This window comes from Lepisosteus platostomus, chromosome 4, assembly GCF_059453375.1.
Source record: "Lepisosteus platostomus isolate fLepPlt1 chromosome 4, fLepPlt1.hap1, whole genome shotgun sequence".
Taxonomy (NCBI): Eukaryota; Metazoa; Chordata; class Actinopteri; order Semionotiformes; family Lepisosteidae; genus Lepisosteus; species Lepisosteus platostomus.
This window is the reverse complement of record NC_142614.1, coordinates 5,625,091-5,649,749: the sequence shown is the minus strand read 5'-3', so window position 1 is coordinate 5,649,749 and position 24,659 is coordinate 5,625,091. Positions and strand designations below refer to the sequence as shown.

At 52.0% G+C, this 24,659-nt stretch overlaps 1 protein-coding gene and 1 long non-coding RNA gene across 4 annotated transcripts; one reads left to right on the top strand and one right to left on the bottom strand.

Annotated features, from left to right (window-relative positions):
• The first annotated feature begins 326 nt into the window (after window positions 1–326).
• Window positions 327–9,682, top strand: LOC148672226 (uncharacterized). The gene is made up of 2 exons (XR_015935706.1): window positions 327–2,387; window positions 5,701–9,682. It is a non-coding gene; the product is annotated as an uncharacterized LOC148672226 (long non-coding RNA).
• On the bottom strand, window positions 3,708–23,605 carry LOC148672225 (calpain-3). Of its 3 annotated transcripts, none has more exons than XM_088627758.1 (21): window positions 23,488–23,605; window positions 22,369–22,643; window positions 20,757–20,826; window positions 20,346–20,464; window positions 19,393–19,526; window positions 17,643–17,814; window positions 17,093–17,164; window positions 16,338–16,429; window positions 14,261–14,335; window positions 13,302–13,468; window positions 11,392–11,549; window positions 9,942–10,150; window positions 9,174–9,210; window positions 8,340–8,414; window positions 8,184–8,244; window positions 7,123–7,187; window positions 6,088–6,156; window positions 5,812–5,890; window positions 5,203–5,319; window positions 4,649–4,707; window positions 3,708–4,320 (listed from the first exon to the last, which is right to left on the bottom strand). In XM_088627758.1, the coding sequence occupies exons 2-21, from the start codon at window positions 22,549–22,551 to the stop codon at window positions 4,294–4,296; spliced, it is 2,040 nt and encodes a 679-aa protein (XP_088483884.1). In that variant the 5' UTR covers window positions 22,552–22,643; window positions 23,488–23,605; the 3' UTR covers window positions 3,708–4,293. The 3 variants fall into 3 exon arrangements, with proteins under 3 accessions (XP_088483884.1, XP_088483886.1, XP_088483887.1); XM_088627760.1 differs by having other exon boundaries at window positions 23,513–23,529; XM_088627761.1 differs by lacking the exon at window positions 23,488–23,605 and adding an exon at window positions 22,804–23,005.
• Between the last annotated feature and the right edge of the window lie 1,054 nt (window positions 23,606–24,659).

The following is a 24,659-nucleotide window of genomic DNA, read 5'->3' as shown; positions in this document are numbered from 1 at the left end:
ATTTAATTTCTTTATCTGTATTTAAATTCAAATCGCTGTTTTTTTTTGTGAATTTCAGACGCCGGCTCGGACAGCACGTGGCGCAGGCCGCCCGAGGAGCGCGAGGGGGGCGGGCCCGAGCGCCGCCCGGCCCTGGCGGGCGGGGCTGCTGAATCATTCACGAGGGCAGCGGCTCGTGAATAATGCATCGCCCCCTGCGCGCCGCGTCCACCCCCCCTCTCCAGGGGGCCTCGGGACCGAGGTTTGAGGTTTAAAATAAACTCACTGGAAATGTCGCTTTCGCGCGTCAGGGCCGGCGACGCACCTTTAGAAGACCTGCGGTTAGCGATGTTCTCTCCGGCTAAAAACGCCCCCACTCTGACAACGGTAATGAAGCCCATAAAACTTTCATGGACGCAGACCGCCCGGCCGCTTTGCGGGGAGCACAAAGTAGGTCACGCTCTCCCGTGCGTGTCGACGCAGATTACCGTCAGCGCGCGTCTGCACGGCCTGCCCGGGGCTCCCCGCGGTATCTGGAGACCCCCCCGGACTGGGAGAGTGGCCCCTTAAGCTCCAGAGAAGCTCCAGTCTTGTGCCCACGGATTCCGTGTTCTTTTTGAAGCGCCCCGGATATATACAGTGTATATTGTGCCAGATGTGGCGCTGGGCTAAACATCTTCACGCCTAAGACCCCACCAAGCCAATCTGTGGACACACGGACACGGACCGTGGGAGAGAAGGTACTGCGGCCTGTTACGCCCGATTCTGTCCCGCGCCCGGACACGCAGGACCCCCCGGGGGGATGGGGGTACAGGCCCCTTCACCGAATTCTCGTCTCCTCCTGCTACACTTGCTGGGAAAAGGATTGGGACAGAGACTGGGAAAAGGATTGGGACAGGGACTGGGAAAGGGATTGGGACAGAGACTGGGAAAAGGATTGGGACAGGGACTGGGAAAGGGATTGGGACAGGGACTGGGAAAAGGATTGGGACAGGGACTGGAAAAAGGGCGCCCTTTGTCCTCACGGCGGCCGAGACCCCAGATTGCACCGACTAATTTAGTTCATGTGCCGTTTTCACGGGGTCCGATCGCCGACGGGGAGACAGGCCTGCGGCCCCGCGCGTGAACTGGCAGGTCACTCGAGCGCGTCAAGACGGCCCCTCAGGGTCGGGCATGGTCTACGGGATCTCTAAAACCACCAGAGCAGAAGTGAGTGTACTTCCCTCCTGCCCGTATTTCGGTTCTGCAATTTCCCCGCAGTAAGAGACACGAGGAGCTTTGTGGCCCGACCGCGATTCACGCGACCGCGCGCGCGCTGGGCCGCGACCCGAGAGCGAGGACAGGGTCTGTGGATCTCGCGGTCCTCCTCGTCCCCGAACTCACCGCGTTTTCCTCGTGGGGGCGCATCATAACGGGGAGGACTTCACGTTTCACCCTGTGGGATGATGTAGCTGTAGGAGCTTCATCGAGCCCTTTGGTTTCCCTCCGACTTTGCTTTGCCTGCAGTGAGATCGGAACAGAGGCCATTCTGCCCGTCTGGTTGCAGTTAACGGCTTGGCAGCCTGTTCCACACTCCCACAACCCTTTGTGTAAAGTGCCCCCCCCCCGTTCTCAGTTTTCGAAGCAGCTATCCACAGTTCTCTGGCTTCTTAGTTCACGTCTCACCGTTGATGCCGCAGGCCTTTCTAGTGCAATGCACATCTTTAACCCGCTGCCTGTTATCATGTGGTCCGCGGTGTATCGACCGCGTAACGCGTCATCTAACGCCGTTTCCCTCTTGAATTGCTTCCCCACCTCAGAGGGTGTAACCGCGGCGCTCCACCTTGCTCACGAGCGGCCTCTCCCAGCTCGGTCTTTCTCGGCCGCCGCCAGAGCTCCCGTCTTTGCGAGCTGCATGAAGCACTGCGCGGCTGCCCGAGCTGAATGCCATCTGATATGACTGACCCCCAGATAAGAGCAGCGCCCGGGGTCAAACCAGTGCAGATCCCCGGCCAGGCAAGGCAGCGAATGAGAAAAACGCCCCAGATGAACTGCGCTCAAGACCCTGCACTGCGGTGAACTCCCAGCAGGGAACAACGGGCTCGACCTCTGGGAGGGATGTGGTTGAAAACCGGTTACTCTCAACATTAATGATGGCAAAACCAGAAGTTGTGGGAAGGATTGAGAGCGGAAGAGGGGAGAAAACGGGAACTTGTTTTTTGGCGAGAGGAACTGGCGGAGTCATTCAGCTCGGCTGTGCCTGGGGGGTCAGCAGGACTGAGCCAGCTGCTGCCCCGGGGTCAGGCAGACTAATGGGGAGCAGACTGGCGCATCACCCAGCTGGGGCTGCACACTGGTGGGGGTGGGGGGGGATCCCCATTACCTGTGAAGCGCTCTGAGTGGAGTGTCCAGAAGAGCGCTATATAGGTGTAAGGCATTATTATTATTATTATTATTATTATTATTATTATTATTATTATTATTATTAATGGTAAGTAAACTGAAGTACAGCTCGAAGAGTTTGTCCACACCGCTGTTCACAGCTGGGAAGAGCAGGGAGTCTTGGCTAAATTCCACTCTGGGCTACAGCGTGACCTTGTAAAAGTTCCCCTGAATCCAGCTGGTGAGGTGATCCCTCTCTCCTCCCCCTGGTCTGCTGTGCAGTGGGGCTGCTGGTGCAGAGCAGCTGCCCGATGTTACCCAGGTGGTGCTGCCCCCCAGTGGTGGGTGAAGTAGGTCCATTACTAAGAGTCCCAGGATCCTTCAGGATGATAAGGGCTGTACAAATGCATGTAATTACCATTGCAATGGTGAGCTAAGGTGTCAAGCTCCGGCTGTTTCCCAGAGGGGTAGAGAGTGAAATCTTGCAGGAGGTGAAGGGACAGTGGTCAGATATCTCCAGGGCTACCCTGTCGTGTGCCCCGTAAAACCTATTCCAGTCACACACGGTCCCCAGCATGTGACCTGGGCAGAAAACGCAAGAGGGTTTGCAGTTGCAGGAGATGGAGGTGCACCTGCGGGGTCATGAACTCTGGGGTGGGGCCAGTCAGTGGGCGGGGACAGGCCTCCCAGACCCTTGTCATGTGACTAGAGTGGGATCTGAGATTTGCTGGCATAAGTAACAAGGAAATAATCTGTGGTAAAAAAGGATATTTTATTAATTAAGGGTCGGGGAAAAGAGAAACCAAAACCTAAAGCATCTCCATGTTCAAAACCAAAAACTAGGAAACCATAATAACCAATACTTCCTGTTTACCTTTCTTCTGCGTCCCCAGTTCAGAAGGGTTGATTTGTGCTTAGTCTCCCCCTTGTGGTCACATCGTGCCGCTACAGTTTTGGGAAGGCTTGCTCTTCGCAGGATTTGATCCTGATTTGATTGTTATTTCTAAATCTTTAAGTTTCTAAAACGTGTCCAGCTCAAAGAGACTCTTCATGGCTGGGGACACTAAGTTAACTGAAGAATTGATTGGCTTAATTATTCATTAAGGAGCCACAGCTTTTTCTCCCCCCAAAAGATCTTTACATTCCAGAACTGACCTGACCACAGTGAAATTGTTGAAAGGCTTTTGAAACAGAGAGTTTACTGGCTGCCTATAAAACCTGCTGGACTGGAGCTCCAATGAACCCCAGAGTTACAGGACAGCTAGTATCACAACATCGTCCAGCATTTCTGGCCAAGGAGGCGAGGGGGGAACTGGCCACCAGGCAGTGATCAGAATGATCAGAGATTCAGACCACAAACAACTAGGTCACGGACTTCAAACTTTATTTTTTTCCCCAAATATAATCCTTTAAAATTGAGCATGTTTAGTGTTTTGCACAGCCAGTGAAGGACGCGCCTGTCTGATACGAGCCGATGCCTTTCGACTCAGGACAGTGCAAACTGCTGAAGGAAATAGGAGTGTTGTTGCATGCCTGAGCTGAGGGGGTCTTCAGTCTTTGGGGGGCCAGTGTTTGTGCAGGTCTTCACTCATCACTTCTTTTCGGGCTCATCACAGTCTTCACTGGATCAATCCAACAGCTGCCCCCAGCTCTGAAGGTGCTGCTAATACCCCTAAAGAAACAGCAGCCCCTCCAAGACCAGGGCAGAACTTCTGCCCGACTTTATCATGTTGTATCCAGGTCTTTCTCACCTGACGTTCAATCAGAATTAACAAAGGGTTTCACTGCCTGCTGCTGGCCATCCCTGACTGAGGTGCTCTGTCATCCTGTGGGCAGGAGTGTGTGTGGGGGGGGCGGGGGGGGCAGGTGATCGCTGTGATGTCTGAAGGCAGGGTGGTGGACGGGATGTAGAAAATCAGCATCTGTCCACTCCACAGCGGGGCTGGGGGGGGCTCAGTTGTACATGGTACTGTGGAGCCACTGCAAGAGGCAGAAACAGTGTTAGCACCAGAGAGCGCTACTCCAGGATGACAGACTCTGAGGCCCCCAGTTGGGTCTGCTTCAGATAGAGAACACTGGCACCTTGTTAGTCTAGTTAATCAAGGCTTGAAAGCGGCACTGGTGTCAAACACCCACCGCCAGCAAGATTCTCTGCTGTGGGTAACACTATAGCACAGCGAGGTTCCTGTTTAAGGGACTGCTGTGTTTTTGCCTGCTCTGTTCTGTGCTTAGTGCTGTGTTGCACAAGTATTTCCCCCACGACCAGTCTAATATACCCAGGCTCCTGCAACAGGACCCTCACACTCACCTGCCTGTAGTGGAGGGTGATGGTCCCATTTCCCAGGGTATGGAAGGAATGAAACCTCCCTGTGGGAAAACGGACACAAATCACGCATCTCCTCATACTCTTCACAGCACACAGCACCTCACTCCGAGCCCGAGTCTTCCAGGTTTCATCAGCACTGCCTACTCTGAGTGTCCGGCACTCTCAGCAATGCATTGAAACAAGCAGCCATTACAGATTAACCTCTCGGAGGACTCCGCGACCTCCCTGGCGCTTACGAGACCGCAGTGCTGTCAGTGAGCGACGCGCCTCCCCTCCTGTTTGGCGCTGTGGCCCGTAAGGCCGGTGAATTAAGCTGAATGACCTGAAGGTGGGCGTGTCACAGGAGTGTGCCTACACTTCCTTATTCTCCCCGTGTGCGGCTGCAGGCTTTACAACAATGACAATAATAATAATTGTTAATAAGTGAGATGGGGATTATTAGGAGGCCATGATTGGTAAAGGCCAGGGGGGAATATGGTTTTACCTTCCCATTCTCCTGAGTTCTCACTCTCTCATTCTCTTTGTCAGTGTCTCACCTATCATGATGTCCAGTTTAAGCAGGAGGTGCAGGAATCCTGGGTAGCTGATGGTCAGGTCGGGGTCAGTGTATCGCAGGCCGATCAGCTGCAACACGAAATCATCAACCTGCAGCCCTAGACAGAAGCAAACAAACGGTGATCACTGCTCCCAGACAAGCTTTGAAAGCGCCAGATAGCGAGCAGGGGCCTGCAACCCTGGTCCCTGGGAGCCGAAATCCAGCTGTTCTTACAGGTCGTTCGAAACAGGACATTCTGCATCACCTGTTTTTTTTTAAGGATTGGAAACATCCATTTGCTCAATTAAGAGCAAATTGGTCTTTAGGGGCCAGAAGGTATGACGTCTTTTTGGTATGAAATAATCACTAAATTCCTTGTTTAAGTAATCACACTTAGACTGGGGCTTTAGAAATTGCTGATTTAAGCATGGCCCATTAAACCTCTGTTTTCAACGGTAAGAGAAAAATTCTCGGAATGAATTCCTCTTTATTCCTGCAGGCGAGGACGTTCCTGACCCCCCTCATGGCTGAAGCCTGCTCATTCACATGGTAGCTCCAGCAGGCCGAGGATTCAAGCTGGCAGCTCTGGCCTGGGCTCCGCGCCTCGTACCTGCAGCCTGCAGGGCAGGGATGATCTCAGGGTAATCCAGCGACTGGGACCTGTTCTTGTCAAAGTGCACAAAGATATCCTGACGATGAGAAAAAAACAAAACAGGAACAGCTTCTGCGAGAGCCCTTGTGTGAAAATAAACACAGGTTACAGATCCACTCAAACAAAGGCTAAAATCTAGTAGGTACAAACATTTAATGGACTACTACTGGAAACAGAGCTTGACAACTGGACTGGACAACTGCAGCTGTGCTGCAAACGATCGGGCTGTCTTACCGTCCACTTCCTGAACTTCTCCCACAGGGCCTCAAACTCCTCCAGCTCCAGCCTGCCGAGTCCTCGGGTCTGTGCCATCACCACGGTCAAGGATGACCACTGCTCTCCCCAGCCCTGCCCCACCTACAGCGACTGCAGCAACTGCAGCTCCCAGAGAGACTGCAGCGACTGTAGCTACCGGACAGACTGCAGCTACCAGACAGACTGCAGCAACTGTAGCTACCAGACAGACTGCAGCTCCTGGAGAGACTGCAGCTCCCAGAGAGACTGCAGCTACCAGAGAGACTGCAGCAACTGCAGCTCCCAGAGAGACTGCAGCTCCCGGAGAGACTGCAGCTCCTGGAGAGACTGCAGCTCCTGGAGAGACTGCAGCTACCAGACAGACTGTAGCTACCAGACAGACTGTAGCTACCAGACAGACTGTAGCTACCAGACAGACTGTAGCTACCAGACAGACTGTAGCTACCAGACAGACTGCAGCAACTGCAGCTCCCATAGAGACTGCAGCTCCTGGAGAGACTGCAGCAACTGTAGCTACCGGACAGACTGTAGCTCCCAGAGAGACTGCAGCAACTGTAGCTACCGGACAGACAGCAGCTACCAGAGCGACTGCAGCTCCTACACCTGCCAACTGTAACCTTCTACAGTGACCCAAGAAGTGTTTTGTGGGAGATCTCAGGGATACACGTCAATTCGTGGGAACTAACAAGATCCGGACATCATGGAGAAGTGTGAAGGAATAAACAATTTGGGAATGGATGGCCAGCGTTCAGTAGTAGTCCTGGCCTGTCCAAATCAACACAAAGTGAACTGTAGGCAGGGGTTCCTAATAAATTAACCAGTGAGTGTACCTAATCCTACAGTTTGTAAAACCTGAGATGGATCAAACCACTACTCAGTGGCAGTGATCTGGCCATCCCTGCCACACAGCCTCCTTGTAATCACTGTGTCGGCTGACCACCCTGGAGAGAGGGTGGGGGACAGAGGGAATCCTATTTGGGGTCTATTGTTTATTGTCTTTTGGCGGAAGGATACATCCATCAGTGCCACAAAACTCTTGCAACGCTCCAGGCAAAATCCCTCCCTGCTCCCAGCCAGTGCTGCCACAGGAACCAACAGAAAACAGGAAATAGTCAGAGCAACAGAAAACAACCCCCAGAAAAACTCAAGACCACTTCCTTGGCTGTCACACCGTGACTTCCTGCTTCCCTCACAGTGGGTGACTGCCTGCGACTGGGCTGTAGCGGACATCTGCATCATGATCAGAGTGCAGAGGCCTCCCAGATCAAGGTGAGAAGCACCTCAGGGTGGCTCAGACTGCAGTGCGATTAAGGGGGGTTTCAAAATCACCCCAGGAAATTAATATGGAAGAACACCAGAGCCCAGCTGCACTTGCCCAAGCCCAGGTCAGGCAGTGAGTGGGTAAATGGCTGAGGGTGCAGGGCAGCAGCCCCAGTAAGTTTCAGCCCACAGAGGCAGAATCAAGTACACTGGCTTAGTGTCTGACCTCACAGACACTGCCTACTACAAACAAGAGGAGGCCACTCAGATTATCTAGCTCATTTGGTAGTTAGTAGCCAATTGATCCTAAGATCTCGTCCAGCCATTTCTTTCCTATGTAACCAGTAACCTCCCACGCCCCTGTGTAACCAGTCCCAGTCCTCGGCCCCTGTGTAACCACTCCTGCCCCTCACCCCTGTGTAACCAGTCCCTCTCCTCGGACCCTGTGTAACCAGTAACCTCCCAAGCCCCTGTGTAACCAGTCCGTCTCCTCGGCCCCTGTGTAATCAGTCCTGCCCTCCGGCCACCTGTGCAACCAGTCCTGTCCCTCACCCCCGTGTAACCAGTCCCTGTCCTCAGCCCCTGTGTAACCAGTTCTGCCCCTCACCCCTGTGTAACCAGTCCCTGTCCTCAGCCCCTGTGTAACCAGTTCTGCCCCTTGGCTCCTGTTTGATTCCTGATTTACGGATAACAAGGAAGGCTGGAGGCAAAGACCAGAACATCTTTCATATGGTCATCACTCGTGTTGTGACAACTACTAATGGCGATGGTCTGCTGGTGTGACCTAATAGTTGACCTCTGACCCCCACACTCACCCCCTGTCACGATGACTTCCTTCAGCAGGCCTTGCAGTTCCACTGCTCCACAGCGCCCCCCCTGACGGGAATCGAGAACAGCGCATTTTGATACAGCAGGGCACAGATTCGCGGTGGCTGTGTGACCAGGGGGCAGTCCCAGGAAGAAACACTCACCGCAGCAGCATGCTTCATAAAGAGCTCCCGGGCGGCATCCTGGGAAGGCAGCACTGACACAGCAGGAGTGGGAAACTGGGAGGGAGAAGACACAGCACAGCGCCTGAGCTAAGGAAACAGCCTGAGATTCACAAACAAGCCAGACGCTAATCTGATACTGTCATACCATTGCATCTGTAAAAGATCTGCAGTGTCAAAAGACAGCTGGGAACCTTTTAAGGCGTGAGATTTCCACAAACTCATTTAAAATGGAACTGCAACACTATTGTTATATTTCGGAGTTAGAAAGAATCAGTATTGGTGAGTGCATTTCAAACCACAATCACAATAAAATGTACACAGTCACTTGTAAAACCTCCAATTTACATCACAAAATAGACACAATTACCAGGTACGCGCAGCGCCATGTTCTGTGATTCAGAAAGAAGCAACAAAACTTACGTGAAGCGGCCCTATGGCATTGTAAACAAGCAGGCTTGTGATACATCTCTTTTAATCCAGTAGAAATATTGCTCTGGACTTCTGTGGTGAAATATCTGCTGCACAACCTGTGCTTATTAGCTGGTACATCACATACTAGTCGATATAGTGACCATGAGCAGGAAGCACTACGTCTCGTCACAGTTCAAGGGATCTCTTGTTCTCGCCCGTGGTGAGACCAGGGGTTTGCAACAACATGGACAGTTACAGTCATGACCACCACAGCACAAGGCCGTCACCCTGCAGTTACAGCGCTGACCGCCACAGAGTGGGCCCGTCACCCAGCGGTCAGCGATAACACTGACCACCACAGCACAGACAAGTACAGTACTGGGAGAGAGAGGCAGTGGTTACCTTGTCCCTCAGGTCGCTGCTGACTTTGTCAGCCGGTCTGGGAACAAAGGAGAGACAGCAGTTACAGGGATAATCAGACCAACAAACTGGATAAGAAAACAGCTGGTGTTGTCATGCAGAGCACGAGGCAGGAGAGCTGGGGCTGGCTGCAAGGATGGGTTCTGCCCCGTCCCGGGCTGCTGTCTGACGTGACGACACAGATCTACAGATCTATAGATCCGATTATCACAGATCTGTCCGCAGCAGATGTTTCTCCCTTGTTCAGAAGGCCACTACTGAAGCTCGCTGGGATAAAACATGTTCCCAGTTTAGGCACCTAGAACGATTCAGGAAAGGGGCCCAGGAACGATATTTCACACAGGCCTGTGGGCTGTTGAACATACTGCGACACAAGAGTTCTTCTGACAGACCTACTAGTGCTGGGGAAAAAAAACAAGAACCAACTTCTATTCTCCCTGGTCCCATCAATGACTCTGCCCCATCTTTTATTACAATACTTCTAAATTGTATTTGTGCCCTTGAATTTGGAATATTTTTACATCTTACAGTTGTACAAAAAATTGAGACAATTATGTTGCCTCAGGTTGCTGATATACTCACAGATGCCCAGGCCCTTTACTGCCCCGCTTATCTGCCTCATTTCGGCTTTCAGCTGCCCCACGACCTGCTCTTCTGCCCCTTCCCTGTGTGGTCCTAGTCACATGTGCTGGGACTCTCACTGACTGCTCGCCCACCCCCTGCTAGCCCTCTCCCCTCCCTCAGACTCACACTGCCTTGTTGCCCTTCTCAGTGTAGACGCGCAGGACGAACTCTCCCTCCTGATTGGCCATCGAGGTGGAAGGGATGATGATGTAATGTCCAGGTGCCAGGGCACTGCGAATCACCACCTCTCTCTGCTGGTTGTACTGGGGCGTGCCGATCAGGGGCTGGGCTCTGGCCAGGTCCCAGGAGGGCAGGTACATCTTGTTAGTACTCACCTGCAAGGCACCTGCCTGTAGTTACCTGTCTCGGGCGCGTGTGATTGTCTTTCATGGGCGCACCTAGTTACCTGTGTCAGGTGTGTGTGTATGGTTCTGTTTCATGGGAGAGTGTAGTTAGTTACCCGTGTCAGGTGTGTGTGTGTGGTTCTGTTTCATGGGAGAGTGTAGTTAGTTACCTGTGTCAGGTGTGTGTGTGGTTCTGTTTCATGGGAGAGTGTAGTCACCTGTGTCAGGTGTGTGTGTGTGGTTCTGTTTCATGGAAGAGTGTAGTTACCTGTGTCGGGTGTGTGTGTGTGGTTCTGTTTCATGGGAGAGTTTAGTTAGTTACCCGTGTCAGGTGTGTGTGTGTGGTTCTGTTTCATGGGAGAGTGTAGTTAGTTACCTGTGTCAGGTGTGTGTGTGTGGTTCTGTTTCATGGGAGAGTGTAGTTAGTTACCTGTGTCAGGTGTGTGTGTGTGGTTCTGTTTCATGGGAGAGTGTAGTTAGTTACCTGTGTCAGGTGTGTGTGTGGTTCTGTTTCATGGGAGAGTGTAGTTAGTTACCTGTGTCAGGTGTGTGTGTGTGGTTCTGTTTCATGGGAGAGTTTAGTTAGTTACCCGTGTCAGGTGTGTGTGTGTGGTTCTGTTTCATGGGAGAGTGTAGTTAGTTACCTGTGTCAGGTGTGTGTGTGTGGTTCTGTTTCATGGGAGAGTGTAGTTAGTTACCTGTGTCAGGTGTGTGTGTGTGGTTCTGTTTCATGGGAGAGTGTAGTTAGTTACCTGTGTCAGGTGTGTGTGTGTGTGGTTCTGTTTCATGGGAGAGTGTAGTTACCTGTGTCAGGTGTGTGTGTGTGGTTCTGTTTCATGGGAGAGTGTAGTTAGTTACCTGTGTCAGGTGTGTGTGTGTGGTTCTGTTTCATGGGAGAGTGTAGTTAGTTACCTGTGTCAGGTGTGTGTGTGTGGTTCTGTTTCATGGGAGAGTGTAGTTACCTGTGTCGGGTGTGTGTGTGGTTCTGTTTCATGGGAGAGTGTAGTTAGTTACCTGTGTCAGGTGTGTGTGTCGTTCTGTTTCATGGAAGAGTGTAGTTACCTGTGTCGGGTGTGTGTGTGGTTCTGTTTCATGGGAGAGTGTAGTTAGTTACCTGTGTCAGGTGTGTGTGTCGTTCTGTTTCATGGAAGAGTGTAGTTACCTGTGTCGGGTGTGTGTGTGTGTGGTTCTGTTTCATGGGAGAGTGTATTCACCTGTGTCAGGTGTGTTACCTGGTAGATGTGGAGACCGATGTCGAGGGTAACTCCTTTCTGTCTCTGGTGCTTTTGCATCAATGCCACCAGAAAACTGCAAGTCAGGGCGGGGTCACTCGGGTCATCGTCCTCCTCCAGAAGTGTCATCCGGAACTGGGGGTTCAGCCAGTATCGTCCTGCAATGACACACGGTCCTCATGCCACACCTGAGGGGTCACACTCATCACACACTGGGACAGCAGAATGGGCTCCTGGGCACTACATCTCTCCTTATGTTACTATTTTATAATCCATCCAGGAGCTCTTTAGATACAAACCAAAATAATTTTCTTTACTTTGTAGATATTGTTCTAAATAAGCACCATATTGTAGCTGATGGTCTTTAAGAGCATCAGCACCATGCTTTGTTTTCATGCTTATGTTTGATATAAAACTGAAAGCCAAGGGAATCTGGAGGTGAACTTTAGACTAAGGATTACAGGTTTGAATCCAGGTAATACCACTAGTCAAGACTGCTAATGAGGTTCTGCGAGACACAACAGCATGACCCATCAGGAACGGCCTTGACTAAATGCAGAGCTGGGGGCTGAACCTGAATTCCTGGACTGCCGGGCTCCAAATTCTTCTGCCTCCAGCCCGGGACAGACGACCCCAGAGTGCTTTTGGTGAGCACGGCCCCAGTCCAGAATGAGAGCCCCCACCATTTTCTCTCCTAGTATTTCGGTCTTGCCTCGCCTGGCGCAGAGGGAGGTCTGCAGTCCAGTAGACCCCAGGGCAGGCTGATCAGCATTAGGCAATTCCAAAGCACGTCCGAGCCCTATTCTCCGTGTGCATACGGCAGATGCAATTATGGATATAATTAGAACACAAGAGCTGCTCTGACACACAAAGGGAGGCTGCTCGGTCCATCCTGCTCATTCAGGCTCCAATTATGCCCTTGGAATCTACTTTTGGTACTGCTCCTCAAGGTGCCCCGAGTACTGACCATTGCTTTTCATTAGGTGTTTCTTTCTCAGGATCCCAGGGGATACTGCAGGTCCCTGCTCGTGTCTGAAGTGACTTACAAACAAGCTGACAGGATCTCCCGGGATGGGACCTGGGTGCAGGCGTGAATCCACTCTTTGGGTTCAGGTGGTGCTACAATAAAAGGGACCAAGGGCTTGGATCTCTGCGTTTTGATTATGTGCGAACATGGTATCTCTGTGCCTCCCTAGTGGCTCAACTAGTAACGACGCACGTCCGTGCTCAGGCTGAGCTCTCTGAGCACGGGGGTGTCCCAGGGCGGGTAGGGCAGGCTCGGTTTAAACAGCCAGGGCTCTCACCCCTGTAGCATCCTGGGCTCTCGCAAGCGCGTGACACTCGTCGGTGAGGGAGGCACCTCTCCTCGGATCGGTGAGGATCCTTCGGCACATTCTGGCGACGTATCAAAATCCGAGTGGCTGGAAGTCTGCCCCCCCCCTTCCTCCTTGTGTGTAAGAATACAGACGAACCAAAACAAGCCAAGCCGAGATGCGAGAACCAATCGTGGCTGGCTACTTCAAATCAGGAGAATTCGAATAAAGACAGCTGGCTGTGTTGTTCATGTGTTGTGATGACAGGGTCTGTAGCTCATTAAACTGGGAATGGAGGCAACTTTGTAGGTTTCCTCTAAGCTACATTCCACCCTGCACAGCCGACCTCTCCTTCAGAATTCCAGACCCGAGCGGTATGAAGGTGAGAAATCACTTCTGACCCATCTCCCCAAAACCAGGGTCCCTCAGATAAAACATCTCAAGCTTACACTGTACATCCGGAGACTACCTCTCCTTAAAACCCTCAGCTCCTCCTAAAGTTCTGCTTCAGACCTCATCGCCGGCACGGAGGACCGGCCTCCGAGCCCCCCAGAGTTCGGAGAGCAGGTCCTGGGCCGTGCTCCTGTCCCCCCTCACCCGCGACGCTGGGGGGGCCCCCTGCGGAGATGCCAGGCACCCAGCTGCCGTGGTGGGTGGCACACTCCCAGGGCCGGGACACGGCGCCCGGCCCGCTCAGGGTGCTGTCGCTCAGGTGGCAAACCTCCATCATGTTGAAATTGCGCTGGAAGTCAGACACCTCCATCCTGCACGGAAATGGAGAGGGAGGGGGGAGAGAGAAACAGCGGGAAGAATTCCTGAACAAAACCCCAGACCGGCACCGGAAGTTACAGACACCCCACCCTCTGTGTCCAGCCATGCACACCATCGACACAGAAAGCCTGCGCATACTGGGAAAGGGGACTCTACGGGTTTTGATCTTGGAACTTCTTTGGACAATTTCTAAACCTTTTGGGCTTCCATCTCCAAGGGTTAAAGTAAATACCCTTGTTTTTCAGCTTTACTGTACACCCGCCCCACCTGGAATCTGTAAATTGATTCTCTGAAGAAGACTTGAAGACTGTGAGAACTCCAGGGGTGGGATGAGCACCTATAGACAGGCTTTATCCTGAGAGGCCCGCCTGTCGGAGCCCATCGTCTCCCTGACGCACGGCGAGCTGCTCAGCGCCCGACAGGAGGGGCAGTGTGTCTCTCGCGGACATCACTGAGAGGTGTGTAGGCATTTTGGCAAGTTGCAGGAGTTGCTGCTGCACTGAAGCCGAATCGGGTCAGCTCTGCAGTCTGCCCGACCGCTGTGGAACTGAGCCGGGTGCCGTCTCTTGGGGAATCCCAGGCTGCTTCGCCCAGGTTTCAACTGCCCCAGGGCTCACACCGCACTGCGCGTGAGTCCCTTTCCTCCTCGAGCTACAGTAGTCCTTCATAATCACGCCTCAGCAAGGGGTATTCCAATGCATTTCATGCAAGGCTGCTGGTCTGAACATGACAGGGCCGGGTTTGCAAGAGGAACACCAACGTGTAGGTCACAGGGCAGAGCTCACCAGAACTCCCCATCTATCTGCTGCACCCTCTGCACCCTGGCCTGCTCCTCGGCGCTGACCTTGGCCCATTCCAACCTGCAGAGACAACACACAACACATCCTTATTTCCTCTGCACTGAAGCTCCAGATGAGGTCCAGGCCCTCCTGTCTACCAGCCCAGACACTCCACTGGCTGCACCGGCTGTGTGGAGCTCATGCTCTGCTGCCCTCCAGTCCTGAGTCCTAACACACTTCCACTTACGCCCCACCTGTGTCCCCTGGGTCTTTATGTCATCACTGACCCTAAAGCCACTGCTCCAGGCGGACTCTTAATAACCTTACGGAAGGCAAGCCCCCCCATGATCTCGTTTATTCAAGCCCTGACATTCAGTTCCTTTGATACAGAGGGGTAGGACCTTCATATCCTTCGTGCCTGGGTAATTGTTACAGCAATGTCCTTTCAATAACATGGAAACCTGCACAGTGCATAGCATCCTGAATGATATATCTAATCCCTGCTCTGTGCCTGTGTTTCTGGTCACTGCTCTGTGTCACTGGTCACTGCTGTGCTCCTGTGTCTATCTACTCTGTGTCTGTGTATCTGTTCTGTGCTCCTGTGTCTATCTACTCTGTGTCTGTGTATCTGTTCTGTGCTCCTGTGTCTATCTACTCTGTGTCTGTGTATCTGTTCTGTGCTCCTGTGTCTATCTACTCTGTGTCTGTGTATCTGTTCTGTACTCCTGTGTCACCGGTCACTGCTGTGCTCCTGTGTCTATCTACTCTGTGTCTGTGTATTTGTTCTGTACTCCCATGTATCTGTTCTAGCTCTGTGTTTCTAGCCACTGCTGTGCTCCTGTGTCTATCTACTCTGTGTCTGTCTATCTGTTCTGGCTCTGTGTGTTTGTGCTGTGCGCAAACACTGCTGTATCTGACTGCTGTGCGCCTGTGTCTATCTACTCTGTGTCTGTCTATCTGTTCTGGCTCTGTGTGTCTGTGGTCACTGCTGTGCGCCTGTGTCTATCTACTCTGCATCTGTCTATCTGTTCTGGCTCTGTGTTTGTGGTCACTGCTGTGCGCCTGTGTCTATCTACTCTGTGTCTGTCTATCTGTTCTAGCTCTGTGTGTTTGTGGTCACTGCTGTGCACCTGTGTCTATCTACTCTGTGTCTGTGTATCTGTTCTGTGCTCCTGTGTCTATCTACTCTGTGTCTGTGTATCTGTTCTGGCTCTGTGTGTTTGTGGTCACTACTGTGCGCCTGTTTCTATCTACTCTGTGTCTGTCTATCTGTTCTGGCTCTGTGTGTTTGTGGTCACTACTGTGCGCCTGTGTCTATCTACTCTGTGTCTGTCTATCTGTTCTGGCTCTGTGTGTTTGTGGTCACTGCTGTGCGCCTGTGTCTATCTACTCTGCGTCTGTCTATCTGTTCTGGCTCTGTGTTTGTGGTCACTGCTGTGCGCCTGTGTCTATCTACTCTGCGTCTGTCTATCTGTTCTGGCTCTGTGTTTGTGGTCACTGCTGTGCGCCTGTGTCTATCTACTCTGCGTCTGTCTATCTGTTCTAGCTCTGTGTGTTTGTGGTCACTGCTGTGCGCCTGTGTCTATCTACTCTGCGTCTGTCTATCTGTTCTAGCTCTGTGTGTTTGTGGTCACTGCTGTGCGCCTGTGTCTATCTACTCTGCGTCTGTCTATCTGTTCTAGCTCTGTGTGTTTGTGGTCACTGCTGTGCGCCTGTGTCTATCTACTCTGCGTCTGTCTATCTGTTCTAGCTCTGTGTGTTTGTGGTCACTGCTGTGCGCCTGTGTCTATCTACTCTGCGTCTGTCTATCTGTTCTAGCTCTGTGTGTTTGTGGTCACTGCTGTGCGCCTGTGTCTATCTACTCTGCGTCTGTCTATCTGTTCTGGCTCTGTGTTTGTGGTCACTGCTGTGCGCCTGTGTCTATCTACTCTGCGTCTGTCTATCTGTTCTGGCTCTGTGTTTGTGGTCACTGCTGTGCGCCTGTGTCGATCTACTCTGTGTCTGTGCCTGTCTGATCACTGCTCTGACTGGCCTCTTCTCCCCTTGCATGCTGTGTCTCCCAGCCCTTTGCCATTGGTCATACCAGCTGTTGTCGCTCCAGGGGCCCGTCCACTCTGTGTGACCCCAGGGGTTCCTCACGCGCACCAGGTCAGCCTCCCCCAAGTAACACCTCACCTGAGCAAGAGCGAGCACACAGAATGGGAAGGTGGAGGGGGAGACGGCAAGCATGGTTCAAGTTAGACAAAACGGAAGGAGGGACACAGAGAAAGTGGTAGAGAGAGGGAGACCAAGAGGTAAAAGAGAGGGCAGAGACAGAAGGCAGAGGGGAGAGGGTGCTCATGCACAGACATAGTGACAGGTTCCCACCCAATTCCAGTTACAGAGGAGACATTTTTAAAGGGCTCATAGTGAACTGGACTGTCCCCTTTCCTTATGTGTGTCTGCAGGTGGGCTCACTACATGACCCTGCAGGGCCAGTAGACAGTGCCTTTAGAATTTAGATCACAGCATTATAGTAATGTGATAAAAGGAACAGAAAATACCTATGAAAAACGAGCAGTTACACAGCTATTCTTGTCAGCTTTCTGTGTGCAAACTAAGTTGTGAGACACGGCTATCGAAAGCATTTAAAACTTCTTCTGGCCTGCACAGTCAGGTTGCACATCAGGGACTCTCTCCGACAGCTCCCAAAAGCAGAACAGTCAAAAGGGCACTCCCACAACAATAAACTTCTTAAAATAAACCACGAGTTACACAAAGAGAGGAAATTCTGATTTTTCGTGGTGATTGGGGAGTGTTTGCAGAGCTGCAGTGCCAGTAATGGCCAGTAGGGGTCACCTTCTCCAGGCCGGTGACAGAGTAGGCATGCTTGAAGAGGATGCCCTGCTCATTCTTCTTCTCCATTTCCCCCTGTAAAACACACAAAGCAGAGAGAGGAAGTTCAGCCGTTCCTGCAACTTTATTTGCTTGTTCCTATTTGCTTTATTTGGGAATTTCCAGACAGAATCCACACATTTCTTTTGTGAAATAGGTGCCAGAGCTATAAAATATACTGTACACACATGCTATACGCTGTTTCTGAATGATTTAGAAATATGGCCAATATGGAGCTCCTGCAAATTGCTGGCAGCAGCAGTTCATTAACATCACTAATCCTGCTTGTCCTGATATTATCTGCAGGCTTTCAGGTGGAAACCCCCGCCCCCCTCTTTCCTCCTCCAATCGCCTGCAAGACTCCCCTGGCTGGGGGGGCGGAGTCAGAGATGCCCGCTGTCACAGGAACCAGCCAAAACCGAGACAGCAGAAACGACAGGCGCGCATACCCACAGCGCAACAAGACAAACAGGTGGTTGTCTGAACTGGCGCCCGCTGGGCAGCGAGTACCCACCTGAGTGTTGACGCAGTTGATGAGCGCACCCTTCTCCAGCAGCGGGCGGAGGAAGCCCGCGAGGTCAGGTGGCAGCAGTGGGATGGTGAAGATTTCGGTCACGCCCCCCGTCATGTCCACTAAGGCCTCGTGAGGGAAGCCCAACTGCAGAGCCTGGTACCCGCCCTTCAGCCTGGAGACACACACACAGGACGAACAGGAAAACCGGGCGAAGAGCCTGTTAAAACCGTCATCGCCATCACACCCAAATCCAGCAAGTGCACACAGACAGCGTTCGAAGAGTCAAAGGTTGTAGTTTGCATTATTATTTCGATGCACACAACCCTGCCGTACACAGAAACAAAGCATCACCAGGAATGTAAAGGACAGTGAGCTTCAACAGCATGGAGTGCTCAGTCAACAAGGGGTGAGCAGCTCGTTCCAGACTCCCACCACCCTTTGTGCAAGGAAGTGGCACCTATTCTCCGTCTTAAATGAGCTGCCTCATAATTTCCACGGGAACCATTGAGGCAAGGTAGCTGCGGTTTTCCTGTAACAAGGGGAAAGCCTGAAACAGAGCTTTGGGCTGGAGCAAAAACCTTTTTTTTAAGGTCCCTGCAACAGGGCAGGTATGTGAAAACAGGGTGGAGCCACCAGGGGGCAGCGATGGAGCACTCCACAAGCAGCTCAAGAGGAAATGAAGGAACTGGCATCCCCTATGGACACCAGTTCCCTGTGAACAGTAACTCAGAGAAGACAGGCTGGCTGTCTGCTCAGACCCAAGTCTTCAAGTCTTCCTGATAGTGAAGATCTCAGGGTGAGATCACCTGCCACACTGGGACGAGGGATTTAAATTTTACAGATCAGATTTGAATAATTATCTCTTTGCACTGGGAGTACTAGCCTCTGTCACGTTAGATACAGGTAAGAAGGAAGATGTAGCAGGCTGGCCAGACGGGTTTGACCGAAAAAGACTTCCACTGTCACTGTCGGGTTCAAGGGGAAACTGGGCGTGCCTTCATTCAGACTAACGTTGGGAATCGTCTGTTTGTCTTCTAGCCTCCAATTAAAAGGCGACAGTTTTACGAGCAGATTTCCCTACCCAAGAGAGGGGATCTGTTAGTGTCTTGTTAAGCTCTGGGAACAAATCTGTAACTGTTACAGAGAAGTGATATTTTCACCCAATTGATTATCTGAGCAAGTCTTAGTAGACTGCTAAATCCCCAAGAAGTGCAACCTTTTAACTTAAACATATACTGCAGAGGAAGATTAAACACAGATTAAATCTCCAGGAGGATTAAAAGGATCAATTGTCTAACTTTGTCTTTCAATTTACGAGCAGCATGCATGATGCGTCCCACACATGGAATAGGCTCATGAACAAGAGCCCTGCAGCTGGGAAACCCTGCCCTGGTTCAGACTGCTGTGGAGTGGGAGTCTGAGTGGGTCAGCTGCCAGACCATCAACAGATGCCAGGAGCATGAGAGTGCGAAAGAAAGTCGACAGAAGGCTACTATATACTGTACCCAACACAACACCAGGCTTAAAACGCAGGAAGCACAAACACAAATGCAGACGGGCATCTGGAATAGCGTGCTCCAGAAGGGCCTGAAGTGGGGGCTGACTGAGAAAGACTCCACTGGCACCACAGGCCACGGACGTGCTGTTGGGAATTTGGGGGGGTCCCAGTGCACCCGGGGGGGGTGTTCACCCCGAAACACACAGGCTGCCGCGGCGCAGGGAAGTGCCGGGAGCGAGGACGGAGACTGACTTGGCGTAGGCCTTCTCCAGCAGCGCACTCCAGAACTCGTCCCGTTCCGCCGAGTGGAGGTACACCAGCTGGCCGCCCTCCGTGGGCAGGAAGTCGTCCACCTCCACTTCCTTCCACTCTCCATACTGCCAGAACTACAAAGGAACACAGGATGTCAAACGCAGAGCAATGTCCCCCCCTGATGTGTTTCTCGATCATAATCCCTCCTCTTAAGGGTGCTCCGGCTCTTTCTCATTTTGCTGATTACGAGCACCTGCCCCCAGTCCGGCCCGTCCTTAATTAAGCCAGACGCTCTCCCTTCCCTGGGTTCAGCATTGGAAGACGGATGCCCGGAGGCCAGCCTACCATCACGTCGCCCTATGTCCGTGGCTTGAGGGCACAGGCCTCTTATCAGCATCCCGAGCCAGCTGAGTCTGGGGCTCAGAGCGCCTAGCCTCGTCATCCCGTTTTTATTCCCTGTTCCCTGTCCCTATACCGGATCCCGGTTTTTAACCTTGTCTCGTGTTCATCTCGGATGGATCACCCGGTTTTGGACCTTGGACTTCTCCCCGGATTTCTCCCCTGGACTCCTTGGGCTTGTTCGCCTTGGCCACGCCCCCCGAGCACCAGTTCACTGTCGTCACGCCCCCCTGTTCATCAACCTCTCCTGATCCTCATCGTCTCCTCCCCGTTGTCCTACTGCACTTACTTCTGGATTATACCGTCTGCATAGGCACTGAACTACACTAGAAACAGCAAGAAACAGGAGCCTCTTCAACATGGTCACAAAACAAGAGCCAAAGTCCCGTGCCTTTCAAAGCTTGGGAGCGCAGTGCCCCTGGTTTGTGGTTCAGTTACAGCCCCTGTTCTGCGTCGGAATGGCAGGGCTTAGAAAAACTGATCTGCAGCCCGCGGGTGGCACCAGTCAAGGTTCCCAACGGACTAACAGAGGAGCAGGGCGTCTCAGGACTGACCCGGAAGCGGAAGCAGCCGGTATACTCGAGGTCAAATCCCTGCCCTTCGGGGACAACGCGCTCCAGCAGGGCTCTGTGCTGGGAGAGAGAGGCCACAGCTGACAGGAACCAGCAATCACCTGCAAACCAACAACAGCATGTCACCACTGCCCAGAGAGAGACACGCTGGCGTCGGCCCCACGTCCCCACAGCCCGGAGAGAGACGGGCCGAGACACTCTGGCGTCGGCACCACGTCCCCACAGCCCGGAGAGAGAGACGGCATGACACATCCTTGTGCAAAGTTAAAAGGCATTCAAATGTTTTGCAAAACAACACAGTATTCTGCAGAATTGACACAGTGTATGAAACCTTAGTGGATTTTTGCAAGCTGTAAACTAGCCAGCTGGACGTTTAAGACAATATCGACTCACTCAGTATTCCCTGACAAACGTCTGTCCTTGTTGCGCCGTCCACAATGAACTTCGGAGACATACAGATGTCCTGAGAGAAGAAATCAAGGAAAAGTGAAAAAAGGAATCGGTAAGCGGGAGAAAACTGAATTTAGTCAAACCCATTAAACCTGACGAGTTTCCTATAGAATGCAATCAAGGGCATCCCTACTGAACTGAACCAATTCCTGTTGACAGGAGGACACTTTATACACAGCACAACACCAGGCATAAAATGAAGGAAGCACAAACACACATGCACCTGGAATAGCTTGCTCTTGTGGATTTTACAGAAGCAGGCGCAGGCTGCAAAGGAACAAGAAAAGGTTTGTTCCCATGCTGAAAAGGGAAGAAAAGAAACACAACGCTTTCAACGCAGAAAGACATCCGAAACCGAAATGTTCCTGAAACGAGGATCACACCTTCCCCCTTCTCTCAGCGACAGACTCGTTTCCTTCTAATCCTCTCTAATCATCTGCAGGCTTTGATTTCACCCCTCTCTCGGCTTCACGCCCCCCCAGTGTCCACTCTGCCTCCTCTCCACTCCCGGCTTTTATTCTCCCCTGCTGACTTCCCTCTCTTCCCTCTGTTTCCCACACCGGAGGAAGGCTCCACAGCCGAAACGCTGGCCTTTCAGCACAGGAATAAACCCTTGAATCGTTGATTGTAGCCTGCGCCTGCTGACACAGCCCCCCACTCTGTAGCAGGGCCTGAGGCAGGTGCTGACCGAAGCGGCTCCGGTCCACCTGGGTGGGTGTTCACCCTAAAACACACGGGGGGGAGGGGTCCGCTGTGCTAGGCCCGAGCTGCGTGCCTGGAGGGGAGCAGCAGAGCCTGTACTGGCCTGTGCCAGAGCGCTGTGCTGCATTCCTGCAGAGAGATCAAATTAGATGACTCCAGGCTTCCCCGGTCGCAACAGGGGAGCGATTCAAGGTTAAATGCAGAGTTGCACTGAATTGCATTGGCCAGTTCTGCTCCACCATCGCTTTTTATCGACGGTGATGAATAATTTCCCCGTGTTTGTGCACACACACCTTCGGGCATCTGTTTCCAGATCTGTGACACCTGCAGCAGTCAGCACTCAGCGAAGCCACAGCCACACCTCCAGCTCAAACATGACAACACACACAGATCTTTTATGTAGCCCGCAAAGAAATTACCAAGGCAGCCAAAAGGTTTAACTCCCTTCACCCTCTCTTCAAAGTGGCTCTTCAGCAGTTTATCAGTCCCAGAATCCCATCCCGGCCTTTTCTGAATGGATCAGGTGACAGCTGTGGGGTCATCCAGCATGGACAGACCCGCTGTTCCACACACCCACTGCTCTCTGTGTAAAGAGCGGCTGCCTGTTCTAAGTCCTGAGCGCAGACGCTCAGGCGGAATGCCGGGACAGTATTTTGCTTCTATCTCCGGCGCTGGAAGCACGGCGGCTGAGACACGAAACTGCGAGTTACTCTCTGCCCTGACAAGTCCACGTCAGCTAGAGGCAAATATGAACGTATCTGCAAGGTACTGTATATAGCATGCCAATCCACGTAATAAAATATTACAAAACGCTAACTTGATTAAACTTAAAATTTACAGTCACGCGAGTTACCTTGGGTCTTTTCCACACTAGCTTGGGGTTGAAGTGCACGGGGAAACTCTTATCCACGAACAGCGCCACTTCCGAGCCGGTCCGGGAAAACGTCCGAACTGCGGTCGGGTTTTCTTCGGCCCGGTGAGCGGTGGGGGGCTGCGTGATGCTGCTTCGCTTAGCCCGGGCGACGTCTCTTTCCATGTCTGTCGCCCCACAGCCTGAACACACCCACAAAAACTATACTGGAACCCGTTGCCGGTGAACCCTGACGGACCACAGCTCAGCTCCCGCACCTACGAGTGGAAACAGTGAAAATGAAAACACTCCTTCGCGTCATGCAGCTGGTGTCTCTCCCCGCTACTCCACCTTGAACCTGTTTTCTGCAATACAGGAAGAGACGAAGAGCGAGTCCCCCTCAGTATTTACCCGCCGACGGTCCTTAACACCGCGTACCTGCGGCCAGACGCTGCACACGCGCAGTCACGCGTGGGTTTCAAACACGCAGGCGGCGCTCCCACCGCCTTGAGAAATTAGAGCTTTACGCTCTTAACCTGCACGGTTCATACTTCCTTCAGGACTCTGGAGGCGAAACACAAGCTAAGCGAACAGACGCCCGGCGGGGAAGATCGGGTAAATCGGGTTGTGTTTTGTGTGTATATAGCGTCACTCACACGAGCACGTCCAAGTGGACTACGACAGGCGTAAAGCACACTCAAAACACCGTTGAACAAGAATGGGACAATAACTTTTCTACCTCAAACACAGCAAAGTTTAAGCATTATATCGAACAAGGGACTAGCGTGTTTAAACTCGGGTTTAAAGAGAAAGCAAAACTCCATCTGATAAAGGAATCATGGGCTGTTTTAAACTCGGGTTTAAAGAGAAAGCAAAAGTCCACCTGATAAAGGAATCATGAGCTGTTTTAAACTCGGGTTTAAAGAGAAAGCAAAACTCCATCTGATAAAGAAATCATGAGCTGTTTTAAACTCGGGTTTAAAGAGAAAGCAAAAGTCCACCTGATAAAGGAATCATGAGCTGTTTTAAACTCGGGTTTAAAGAGAAAGCAAAAGTCCACCTGATAAAGGAATCATGAGCTGTAAATACGTACGCACACCTGAATAGGCACTAGACTCTTACAGTAGCTCGCAGGTGTGAAAAATACGCTTAAGGAAGGGAGCATTCAAGGGTGAGAGTCCCCAGTCTCATCTCTGCAACTGAAGGCTTCCTTCTTCCCCGAAGAGATGACACAGTGAACTAGCTCTGAGAGGTCACGTCGCAGCGCCAGAACCTCGGAATCGCGCAACCAGGAAGCAGCCGAGTCCGCGCTGAGGTCTGGTGGCGCACCGCAGCCCGACGCGGTCCTGTCAGCCGAGTCGCTGTCTCCCTCGCCGAGCTCACAGCCACCCGGAGCCCCTGCTTGAAACCCAGGAGCGACAGGACACGACAGGAGCTGTGCGAGAGCTGACCCGGCTCTGGTGACAATGCCAAAAAAAAAAAAGACGCTCTGCAGTTGTCTTCGGTCTGCACGGTGGCCAGCTCCATTCATTCCCCCTCGTCTCTCTCTGCCATTCACGCTGGAGAGATCCATTCGATGCGCTCATTTTGATGATGGAAAACAGGAACAAAAGTAGTGTTTCTTAAGCAATCCTCCCGATTTTCTGTCAGTGTACTGGACGTCACCAGTTGACAGTTATACCCCCAGTGACCTCAATAAACTAAAGGCAGGTCTGTGAACTAAAACCTTTCTGAACAGACTGAATCAGTGGGCCACCCTTGCAAACTGGTGCTTCGTCCACTGGAGGGGGTGGGTTTAACTCCAGCTGTTGTACAGTGAAGCAAAGTACTTTATCCAGAGTGCCTCAGCCAGCTCACCTTCATAAATCAGGACCGAATTTGCATGTAGAAAAACCGGACTGTGTTATATATGTCAGTTACTTCAGATAAATGAGCAGCGCCAATGATAATGAACCGTTAAAGGGCTAAAGAAATGAACGTCCATCACGGGTTGTGGCCAGCCAAGCAGTGAAGGTATGAGACTGGCGTAGGGGAATAGACGAATCTGCGTAAGGGCAATGTCAACGACTTTTAATGTAAATGAGACAAACCGAATTATTCCAAACAACGTAGGCAGCAACGTTACCTCCTTGTAGCCTGATTTCTTCAAGGAAAGTCATATGGCTGCTGTAAATGGTGCAGATCGACCACTAGGTGGGGCACTTCCCTCTGGACCTGGAAGTCTGAGCCTTTGCCCTATTAAGATCAGATCACTTTATTGGCCAAATACAATTTCTTGCATTAGTAATGTGTCT